At 39.1% G+C, this 12,500-nt stretch overlaps 1 protein-coding gene across 2 annotated transcripts in view; it reads left to right on the top strand.

Annotated features, from left to right (window-relative positions):
• ATG16L1 (autophagy related 16 like 1) overlaps positions 1-12,500 on the top strand; it is a 1,009,779-nt gene that overhangs the window by 53,888 nt on the left and 943,391 nt on the right. For both annotated transcript variants that reach the window (XM_044070583.1, XM_044070584.1), the window contains exon 5: positions 7,136-7,387. In XM_044070583.1, coding sequence (XP_043926518.1) covers positions 7,136-7,387 — 252 coding nt within the window. The remainder of the gene's footprint in view (positions 1-7,135; positions 7,388-12,500) is intronic.

Genomic DNA, 12,500 nt, shown 5'->3' with positions numbered 1-12,500 from the left:
ACTGCATTACTTATGCAGTGGGTAAAGCAGCTAATAAAAACTTGGTGTTTTTTTAGTAAGCTAGATTACTGCTGACATCCATGATATGCATTGAGTGTGGATTTGTCCATGAAGATTTTAAATTTGGTGAATTGTCAGAGAATGACAAGATGTTTGGAATTATTTAATATAGGTGCAGTTGAGAATGATTTAATGTTGCATTTTTGCTCCTCAAAGATGGTTGTCTTAAGTAGGAATGTCTGGTCAGTGGCAATGGATGTTGCTGTGAGCCCTCGAATGGAGACCATGCGAGTCAGGTAGTGCCTTCTTATCTTCATTAACACCACAGGCTTTACTACATGCAATGACATAGGTATAGTTAATGGTATATTCTTCCAAAGCATCTGGCAGTATCCATTACATTGTAGCCTGTCAGACTGTTCCCCACCTGTAGGTAATACTGTACATATCCAGTGCCTCTAGAGATGATAGAACTGGCCATTGGCCACTTAGTTGTACATAAGCGTGTCTGTTGACAAGACTGGGCAATCTTACAAATGCCATGGTCATAAAACAAATCCCATGACACCAGTTGGTCATTTTTTATAGTAAGTTTAGGGACAAGTTTGTGGAATTGATTTAGTGTACTTGCATTGTCTGCAGAATTCTGACTTTTCTACCAACACTAACCACTTATCTAGAGAACTGAGGAAGAATTGATAAATTAAAGGTAATTACAACATTTCTATGTTAACTAGTAGCTTGTGCCTTATCCGTGTTGGTTTCTCATTGTTGCACATACTCACATCTTCCACAACTGTCGCTCATGACCCACATCAGTAGCTCTTCACTGTTGCACTTGTACAAATCCCCATGTACTCACTTGGGTTGCAGTATGCCTCTTAGTTTTTTTTGTGATGATTGTCATACTTAAGGTTCTTATTCTTATTTTATAAGAGGTCCCCTGCCTTTGTTTGAACATTTTCTACTGGCTTTTTGCTGCCTTTCTTTTGTTTTCTTGAAGGTTCTCTTGGCTGCTTCCCAGTGTTTTGCTTTCACATTTGTTTCTGGTATTTGAGTTTTACTCTAATTCCTCAACCAGTCTTTCCAAACTTAAGTAATGCTTTTGTGAGGTATACTGTCTTTGCCAAAATCAGACACGTGAAAAGTTATTACTTTGCTTGTAGCTGCATTTATGAATTTCACTTTTTTATGTAAAGGTACCATATGTTTTGCTTACTGTCCTGTGTGCTAACTAAGCTGTGTTCTTTCACCTGTCTGCTGCTGTTTCCCATGTGTGTGTGTTTCGGTGTTGATGAGGTGGGTGTTGTAAACCACTGTGAACTGAATTGCATTTTCTTCAATCCATGTTGATTTATGCCTTCTGTTTGTTTAGCTATATATCTGTTGTGAACGTTAAGACAGCACCACAACTTTCCTAGTCACCTTCTTGGGTCTCCTTTTAAGTGTAAATGTGTTGTATTTTTTTTATATATATAAATATGTGCTTTTTGATATAATCTATGAACCAGCAGTTCTCTAGCAATGCTCGTATATAAAGGCTTTTTCTGTAAATTATACTGACTGAACTCTGGGTATTGTCGGTTTCTTTTATTTATTTATTTGTTTATTTATATTTTTTTGGTTTAAGGGGTTAAAGCTGAGATGGTTCTTTTTGTTGCTGTACGTTTTTTAATTAAGTTTTTGGATGAAAACTTATTGTAAGATGTGGTTCCTATCCTGATTAGGCTATCAAAATCTGTGTACTTAAGCATTCCAGGTAATCTCCAGAGAAACCAGAGAGAGCCCTAGGTTTTAAACCCATGGTGTTGAGGCACTGTAACTTGTCTCCATGAATGAGTACCACCTTTTAAGAGAAATTTTACACTTGACAAAATTGGTAGTGGGACTTGAATCATGTCTTTCTCTCTCTCAGTGCAGTCATTTATCCCAGGATAAATTTCTTTGCTTCTGCTAGGGATTTATTTCTCCTTTCAGCTGTGGTATTTGGCAGACTCCTCGACTGGATATCCAACCACTCACAAGTCAACCTACTGCTGTCCTGTACTCCACCTTTTATAGGCTGCGAGCACTGCTGTTTGTTTCCATTGTTAATGCTATGTTAAGATGTACCAGATTTATTCATAGATTAGTACTAAGCTAGCTGTCCTCGGGGGGTGGGGTTTAAGCCTAGCCAATTACCCCATGTGAGAGGGGTGTATATAAATGGATGCTACCCTATTCATTTATTCACCCTTTCTCACTCTGGTGCCAAGTGTGATACAACTGCTATTGGCGGCATCTGTGAAGTGTTGGTACCTGAATCTGGTATGAAGGTTTGAGAGAACCCCCAAAATCTTGACCAGTACTGCCTTGAGCATCTGTCTGTTGCGAGAAGTGCTTGCAGATTGGAAGAGCAGTGCATTATCAGGAGGAACCCTGCTGTTCAGCGCTGTGTACTGCCCGTTCATTAACCCTTACATGCTACTTTATCAGTAACCCCTGTACTGTACCACCCTGACTGACCTTAACTTCTGCTCTGTAACCATGAACTCTGTACCAGTCTCAGGGATCCTTACTTGCTTCTTTACAAACATTGCACTATGTACCCCTTTTGTTAACGTGCATCTTCGCCTCTGTAAAAGCTCTCCTACTGCACCCTCAATCCCAGTATGCTTTTCTCCATTACTCTGTTGTGTCTTTCAGCTTTTCCCGGTTAGGGGTCACCACAGCGGAACTCTGGTCCGCTAATGATTGGCAGTAGATTTTTACGTGCAGAGTTGCCAGCCCTGACGCACAACCTTCAACGAAGGTACGTCTATTCACGCATGTCTCCACACAGAAGACTCTAGCTGAGAATCTAACAGGACAACGTCTTACTGTGAGGCGACACCGTTACTGCAGCACCACCACTGCAGTCTGTGTCCCAGCATTAATACTTGTCTGCTGTCAGCAGTCATTGCTGCATGCTGCTGCAACATACTCTACACCCATTAGCAGCCACTTCAGTGCCTTAGTTTCCTCTCTAGCCCTTGCTTCACACCTCTGCACTGCATTGCAGTCCACTTGCTGCACAACCACAACTCTGTACCGTTTTTCTGTTTTGTGTGGCTAAGTTTGTTGCCCTTTCTTTGCAAATGCTCTGTTGTACTTTAAAGCACTTAATTTACCACACTTTCTGGGAATCCCTTCTACCACCAGAAGTTAAGTAAAGGACTTCATGTACATTTAATATTACTATATTTTTGTTTTCCTGTCAGTTTGTTGCTGTAAATGTTGCCGGCGAAGGGTGGGGTGGAGGGAAATTGTAGTAAGCAATTTATAATGCCATTGTTCTCTTGATCAGAAGCACTGGAAAATGTCTTTAGCGACAACAAGCAGTTCATTCAGTATGGCTCCATTCCGGACGACTTCTCACGTCCCAAGCCAAACATTTTGTGTGCTTACTCCTTCACACACCCCCCCCCCCCCCAAAAAAAAAAAGGTATGTTTGTCTTCATTTCTGAGGCCTTTCTAGCCATTAAAATGCTTTAGATAAATTTCGAAAGGTCTCTCCTCACTTGTCTTGAGAATCTTAGTTGTGTGAGTAAAATGACTGAATGCAGGAGTTTACCTCAAACTTTTCAGCTAAATCTTGTCCTGCCTGCAATAGCTCTTCTGCATATAATATGCCGATTAACACTCTGGAATTTGAGGGTGAGATAGGTAGGCTGTTCAGCAAGCAATGGTATTTCTTATTTCGCAGATTTCTTTGGTCTGCGACATTCCTAGGCTGTTGAAATAATTCTGGAGGAAGAAAGATGATCCCTGGCTTGAGGTAACCAGTTTTCACATAACTTAACATAATTGCTTGTTTTAATAAATTGTAGCATTGTGGTAGCAGGTCTCTGTTTTTACTGTAGGATTGGCTAAAAGGAGGGAGTAGTCTTATGACCCATTTTTCCCACTGAGGAGTCATGGAGTGCCGGCTTTTGAACTTTGGGTGTGGCATGCACCCCTACCACGTATGTTGTGCGAGCGTGCGTGGAGATATGTAAATCAAGGTAATGGCAGCCTTTGGGGGCAAGTGGAGCAAAGGATTACAAAAAAAGTTTATTTGAAGAATCTATTTTTATGATGCATGTAGCATTAACCTGTACTTCTCAACTGTACATATTTTCTCAATGTCTAGATTTCCACCTCATTTTTGGCCTGTTACTCGTAAAATTGTGGCTTACTGACAAATCATTGCCAAATCTTTGGGGACTGACATAAGAAAATGACCGACATTTGAGATTCAGACTTGTACACTTCAGAAAATTCATGCTAATGCAAAACCTATTCTATCAATTTTCTAAGTTTAAGAGCAATATTTCAAAATTGTCCTATTTTTGGGCCTTTGTCCCCCCATTATTTACAGCTTTGTCCCAATTTCTTACTCTGAGGTTGAGAGTTATGGCATTAACATGGGAAACCAAGAACATGGGTGACTGTGCACAATGGAGGTAAGGAAGAGTGAACAGAAGGTGTGTGGAGTGGGGGTATTGGGATGCTTGGGAGAGGCATTGGAACCAAGCATCTTATTCATTCATTCTGATAAATTCTACTTGGAATGGACTTTAAATTTAGGCCATTTCACCTTGGAGCTTCTTGGGTCATTAAATTAGGTCTTCACGATTTTATGCATTGTGGAGTTGGAGTTTTTGTGAATGCGGTAACACCAGCAAGATGAAAACAGCTTGCAACATGTACTTGCTTCCAGATAAAATGGAAGTCAACCTAACCATTGTATAGTGGACGTAATAAGTGGTTTGGTATAGGTTTATGGTGTCTGTTTTTGCTTTTTTCTGTGTTTGATCACAAGACTGACCACATGCAGCATGTGGGAATATCTAACACTTGAACCCACATATGCATTTTTACAGTAATGCATCATGGTATGACTTGCTAGACCGCTATTACAAAACAGATCTTAAAGGTGCATATGCACATTGAAAATATAAATTCCTGTGCTGGTCACTCACCTACCTTCTCTGTCAACATTCTCCTATTCCCATTTTGTTGTGGCTTGAAGCATGTACTGCTTTGGAACATTTCTTGATCTGCCTAGAGCTGGAATTTTACACTAGTATTCCAGGTACTTCAAACATTTGAGGATTAAAAATGTCATGTGTTTTAATTTTTTTAGTGATAAGGTTTGGACAAAGGGACAATTAGGTCAACAGCAGTTACTAAGAAATACTTGCATACTTGCAGTGACTCAGTGAATGCATAAAATGTCATTTTTGTAGTCCAATACTTTTCAGCTTAGTTGGAATGTTAACAGTATACCATTGTACTAAGGGTAAACTGCAGAATGAGGTCTCTCTCTAATGCTGGGTACCAAAACAAAGGGAAGCTTAACCTTTTAACACTTTGAGGTACAGGTGTGTTGAATAATACAAAGAGATTTAGAAATAATGCGGCAAAATTATCTGTAATAAAGAGCCTGCAAAAATTCATTAATTGACTTCAGTATTCTTTCATTTTATACAGTCATAAAGCGTACGTTGAGCTGCAGTTAGCATTGAACACCATTTCGCATTACATCTCTTACATAGACTATCTTTATTATTTATTTTATTCATCATCAAAGGTGTATAAAAGATCTATGTAAAATTCTCCGTACGTATAAAGTACTCCAGACAATGGAAGACTTAGTTCTATAAGCAGATTCAATATATATATTGTTTATCTTGTTGATTGGTGGGTCCCCATTAATAGAAGTGAAATAATTCCAGTATGAATCTACACTGTAAAAAGATTTCTTGTCTGATAACTTGTATGTATGTATGAAAGTTTACCTTTAGCCTTCAGAAACTTTATGGTACTGTAAATTTAATATAAAGGAGAAAGTAATCAATCAGTGTTGGAATAGATTCTTTAACAAAGTTAGCGCATAGACATTAAATCTATTTTATTAATGAGATGTTGTCTAACAAGGGTACCCACTGAACCTCTAACCAGCAAGTTTCTTAAAATCAAATTCTTGTTTTTAAGAAATCTAGATTTTTTAACTTTTATTATCCAGATATCAACTGATACCACCGTACTTTTAGATCATTATCTATAGCTAAATGAGTTCCCTTCAGAAGGGGGTAGATGACAAAAGCATACCCTGAGTGTATTATTATAGGAAATACAATAAAATTCCATTCGCTATACTTGCCCAGGTGCATGAATATAAAGTTACGATAACTAATAATAATATTTAATGGGTAACAAACCATATGTTTAGGTGTAATAGGTGAAGTACAAAATTCCTTTAACCATAACATGGAGTTATTTACAATCATATTTTTATGTGTTAAGGAGCTTTGGAACATTTCTTGATCTGCCTAGAGCTGGAATTTTACACTAGTATTCTAGGTACTTCAAACATTTGAGGATTAAGTCATGTGTTTTAATTTTTTTAGTGATAAGGTTTGGACAAAGGGACAATTAGGTCAACAGCAGTTACTAAGAAATACTTGCATACTTGCAGTGACTTGGTGAATGCATAAAAGTCATGTTTTTAGTCCAATACTTTTCAGCTTAGTTGGAATGTTAACAGTATACCATTGTACTAAGGGTAAACTGCAGAATGAGGTCTCTCTAATGCTGGGTACCAAAACAAACTTACAAGGAGTGGGAGGATGGGTTTACTGCCTGAAAATGAGTTTTGCTGAATTGTAGTAATTATTGAACTTGTTTACTGATACCAGTATGTTTGGTGTGAAGTAGTGCTGTTTTTAATTGCAAGTTTTAAAACTAGACTGTTCTGTGGTTGATATGTGCATAGTTCTGTGGTTGATATGTGCATAGTTCTGTGGTTGATACGTGCATGTGTTTGAGCAGAAAGATTCTTTTAGACTAGTGTAATTCTCACTAGCATTTTGAAAATTCATTGCTTTGTGGAACCTTTTATTTATTTATTTTTTCCTGTCCTTGGTTTATTTTTTTTTTTTAGCATAGTCAGGTATTGTATTAAGAAGCTACTGTTACTAATTTAGATCTTAATGCAAGGTTTAAGTGAGTTTTCAGAGAGAACAAGTTTGCAGTCCTCATTTGGCTTCTCATCTTTGGAGTAGCCTTTACTGCCTTCTGAGAAGGCGTATAGGTTTACATCTCACGGCTATGTTTGGGTTTGTGGTTGCAGAATAGCAGAGTACCAGCGGCAGATTGCTGAACTGGAAAAGGAGTGCCAGGAACTCCATTGCAGCTTGCAGGACTTGGAGCGAGCAAACCAAACACTAAAGGATGAGTATGATGCCCTGCAGATTACGTTCAATGTCCTCGAGGAGAAACTTCGCAAAACCACAGAGGACAACCAGGAGTTGGTCACGCGCTGGATGGCAGAGAAAGCACAGGAGGCCAATCGCCTCAATGCAGAGAATGAAAAGGACTCCAAGTGAGTAGAATTGTAATATTGCAACCCTAAATTTAATGCAGGTCTTGTTACCGGATTCTTTTTAAATCGCATTTGCATTAAAATATTAAATATTTATAGAAATTTATTGCATAGCCTAACATGTCTTGTGCATGTACGTATGTCTATGAATGTGGAATGTGTGTGTTTTTCATATTTATACAACATGTAGATGTGGGTGTAGAAATGTAATGGTTTTGGTACATGTGTAGATGCATACTGAATGGTTTTGGTGCGTGTAGATGCATACATATACAAACTTTTTAATTTTAGGTGCTGTTTATAGTGAAATGTATATAAAATTGACTTCAGCATAAATGAGCATGCTTTTATTGAATGCAACAGTTCTAGTTAAGTTACAGTTCAGATGTTCAGTTCAGTGTAATCCATTCCAGTCCAACTTTAAAGTTTCTCAATGGAATAGAACAGTGCTTGCAGTTCAGAGTTGTTGAATCTCTGGTAAAGCTGCCTTGCAGTCCCCAGATGGGTTGCTGATGCCCCTTGAGTAAAGCCACTGGACTTGGATTCTTGTGGTACGACCATTGCTTCCTTGGTCAGGATCCACTAACAGTATAGTAAACTCTCAATTAACCGGCACCCATGGAGATTGGTAGATGCCGGATAACTATAGTTTCTGGCTGCTTGAGAGTTAATATTAAAAAATACTGTACCCTGTACTATTTGGTTTGACTTGTTCTCAGGTTGGGGAGAGGGAATTTATTCCCATCTTCCTTTTTTAAAACTCTAAAAATGTAAGGTATGTTTCTGCAGGGGTGGGGGTACAAAGTGCAACATACACATTGTACTGTACCTCTTCAATATTTTTTTGCTAGTTGCTTCAGTTCCGGTTAACTACGTTTATTTACTGTATTCACATTTGGCCTCGACAGCTTTTTTCACACGAGGCAAACATGTTTACTCACTGTCTAAAAGGCCCGCCTTTTAACAACATTTCAGCTGATTAGCATTTGCCTGGACTGTACCAGGATTTGACTGGTGTAATATATTAGCATGCAAAACTGCCTTAAGGTTTCTGAAGTGCCACTACTCCTGCACATGCCCACATTTGCCTAGAGAGAGATGCACCCGAGCTGTATTTGTAGGTAAAGAATGTCTGCATTTGATTTGAAAGTTGAACTCACATCACTGCATAGGTTTACTGAGTTTGATAAACTTGTGATCTCGAGTTTTTAGGAGCTTCAAATACTTAGCAAAGGCTTACACTTAAATAGATGACTTTACAAACTGAGGTAGCTGTCTGTAGTATAGGTAGGTGCTTTGTGTTGGACTCTCGTGTTTTTGTTAAGATTTGATAGCAAGTTACCTAGCCTAGTGTTGGCCTCAAGAACAGAGTCCAGTAGTACAGTGACCATCACTGAGGAGCTGTCTGATGTGCACATGCTTGATCTCTCTCTACAGGTAAATAACCTGTTTAATGCTTTATAAAAGGTCTCATTCTACCTACTGCAAGAGCACATTTAAGCATAGCAACAAAGGGCTTAAGGGAACCGTTGGGAAGTTCATATCTGAGTATGAACTTAAAATAGCCACTAAAACCAAAAATAACGTAAATCTTTATATCAGAAAGCTAGTAACAGACACCCAACAGTGTTAGGAGCTAGCCCACAAGAATACTACACTCTGATCCAAGGAAGTGGGTAATATCTGAATAGTCCCAACCACCCCCTGTAATTACTATGGGACAATTTCTCTCAGCCCTTTTGAAACCTAAGAATACTTTGGTCCCTGACAACAAACCAAATGTAGCCTTTCTGAACCTCATCTGTGATCTAAGCCTCTCCACTGGTTACATTCCTGAAGCTTGCAAAATGGCCATTGTGATGCCTTTACACAAGGGAGGCCCAGCCACAGACGCTGGTAAGTATAGACCCAATAGTCTCACTAGCCTCTTGGGTAAAACTATGGAGCACATTATCTCAGACTTCATTAATCTGGACATTGAAAATGTCTTAATCCTGGACTCTATTAATTTGGCTTTATCATAGCAAGACGTTGTCCCGTTCGATTCTCAGCTAGAGCGTCTTCTGTGTGGAGGCATACGTGAATGGGGCGTGCCTTCGTTGAAGGTTGCGTGTCAGGGCTGGTAACCCGGTACGTAAAAATCCACCATCAATCATTAGCGGACCGGAGTTCTGCTGTGGCGACCCCTAACCTGTAAAAGCTGAAAGACACAAACCAAGGAGGTTCTGTCTCTTAAACCTCATTATTTCTTTGAAAAAAGTAACCGAGGTAGTGGATAGTGGTTATGCAGTTCTTGATAGACAAGTAAATTTGAACATCAATTCTTATAATTATATAATGGGTAGTGAACTGGTTCCGACTGAACCTATGTGGTAAGAGTAGCAGGTGCCACTTAAAGCAAAAACGTTAGTGGTAGGGTTCAGTTTTTGGGGCCAGTTCTATGTGGCATGCGTCTCTCAGACATTCGGGCCTGCACTTCTGGCCTGTGGTTAACTAAGTCTGCAGATGACTGTCAGTTGAGTGGTGGTTGATTTTCAATGGACTCACAATTGCTTCAATATGGTTTAGTCCATGTTAACAATTGGTGCAAGGAGAATGATCACAAATTAAATGTGACATAATTAATTTTGGTAAACCGTTTCACACTCCAGTCACACTGTTTTAAGGGATCTGGGTGCTTTGGTTTCTTTGTTTGGCCATCATGTTTTCACAGTAGTTTGGCAAGCCTTATATTTGGCTCATCTAATTTCCAGAATCATCTGCATTAGATCAATGAAGTCTTTAAGATAGGAGTAAAGGGGAATTGTCACTCCGGCATGTATTTAAACGTATCACACAGCTTGAGAAGTCAGCTTCATAACTAAAAAGATCAGTGGCCAAAAAACGTCCTGGTTATTAGGGGAGACTGGCAGCCCTTTCTCTGTACTCCGTCTCTTACAGACTTCTCCATGAAGATCTGTTTAGCCTTTCATGCCATGAAAGGTCAACCCTGTTTGATTTCCTATTCATTCTCAGAACTAAAGGTACATCAAATATCTGCTGATGGTTTAGTTCCTATAAGACACTGCATGATAGATTCATATACCAATGTGTCCCTCACTTCTAGAACAAACCTTTTACAACTAGTGAAACGGAGTTGTGCCCTAGCCACCTTCAAGGTAAACCCTAGATAATTGGATGATCAGCTTCAAATAGAGGGAAACTTTTTGAGTAAGTGTTTTGGCTATGATTGAAATGGTCTGCAGTAAGACTGGTAGTACTTCTATGAACCTAAAGCACCCTTAATGTCTCAGAGCAGCACAAGCTCCTTTTGGATAGTAGAATAAAGCCTTGGATGTAGTCTTGACAGTTTGAGTTCAATTAGTGGCTTGGGTGTCTGGAACAGGTGTGGGATGAATGGTTTTGCCTTTTCTGAGAAGTGAGGTGATGAGTCCAGTGCCACAATCCCTTGAAGGAGGGGTAAGGACTGCCTTGGAGCAGGTGTTCAGCCATCAAGCTGTATAAGCAGTAGGCTTCTTCACGTGCAACAGCACCCTAACAGGCACCCATAGAGGGTGTAGTGGTATCCATGGTGACACAAGTTCATTTCCCACACAGGAAGGTGTTTGGGACTGTCCATATGCCTTTGTGGCTGGGAAGGTAGTAAGGGCAGGAGCATCCTTCTTATGGGAGATTATATGATGAGCAGGTGTGGGGAAAATGGCACCGGGGGTGGGATAACTGTGTGTGTGTAATATTTGTAATACATATATCGTATATGTAAATGTGTGTAAATATTACATAATATGTATATAATATTATATGTATATATGTGTATATATTGATACATATATATATATGTGTATAGATGTATGTGTGCGTGTGTGTGTGTATGTATGTATGTATATATATATATATATAATGTGTGTAGATAGACATGTCTGTATATATGCATGTCTGTGTATATGTAAAATATATATATATATATATATATATATATATATATATACACATACACATTTTTATTTGTATTTATTTATATATATATATATATATATATATATATATATATATATATATATTAAATTTTTTATTTTATTTATTTGCATTTCTTGACCGGGAGAGTCCACTGCGCATTGGCGACCCGTTTTTAGTGGAGGCCCGGGGAGAAAAGCTCCACAAGAATTTACATTAATGATGATAGTAAATAAGAGACGTTACATAATAGAGAACATTAAGAATGTAACAGAAATAGAAAAAAACATAAGTGTGCCATACGCGTTCTTGTGTAACATTACTTGCAAAGGAAAAATGAAGGCTGATAAAAGGTTACTTTTCTGAGAATAGTGTACTGGAGAGTAAGAGATACTAGTAGATCATTTCACCATTTTCAGTAAGATATAGAGATGTACAGTTATCTTTAAGAAACTGTAGAAGATCTATGAGCTGGAGGGGGGGGTGGTTAGGTAGCACGAGAAGGGCATTCCCATTTGGAGGACAGGTGTGAGACCAGGTGGGTCTTGAAATTGGTGTGGTTAGACATGTTTAGTGCAATGGGAGAGTTCCATAGTTTGGCCAGGGGGATGACAGGGTTTGTATACTTGAAGGAGGTTTTGGTTCTCTATCTTGGGGAGCGGGAGGGTGTGTAGGGTGTTAGGGTGTTGGGGATGTTAATAGGGAAGGGCAGTCAGATGGTTTGAAGATAAGCTTGTGTGTGGTGGTAAGTTGCAAATATCTTGGGTAGTTGGGCAGTTCTAACCATTTGAGGGTCTGTAGGGAGTGGCAATGATGAGATGAATTTCTGGTGTTGGTGGCAAATTTGTAAATTTTATGGTAGCAGGATTCGAGTTTGGAACATAGGCCTTGTTGGAGGTTGGTGAATAAGGGAGCGCCGTACACGAGAGAGGGAAGGAGGGAAGGTAGATGCAAGTGTTTGCCGGGAGGAAGGGTTGAGATGATGGTTGTCAGTAGAGGAGGACAATTTCTTGATCGGTTTTCTTAATAGTTGAGTGTGCGTGTCAAACTTTAGGTTTTCATCAATGATGGCTAGCAGTTTGGTACTAGGAACTATTTCAAGAGGGGTGTTATTTTGGGTTATAATGGAGAAAAGGTTTCCGTCAAGAGTGGAGTTTCT

This window comes from Protopterus annectens, chromosome 4.part1 (assembly GCF_019279795.1).
Source record: "Protopterus annectens isolate FY-2018-M chromosome 4.part1, PAN1.0, whole genome shotgun sequence".
NCBI classification, from domain to species: Eukaryota; Metazoa; Chordata; order Ceratodontiformes; family Protopteridae; genus Protopterus; species Protopterus annectens.
The sequence above is the reverse complement of the archived record's forward strand: the minus strand, read 5'-3'. Positions and strand labels throughout refer to the sequence as shown.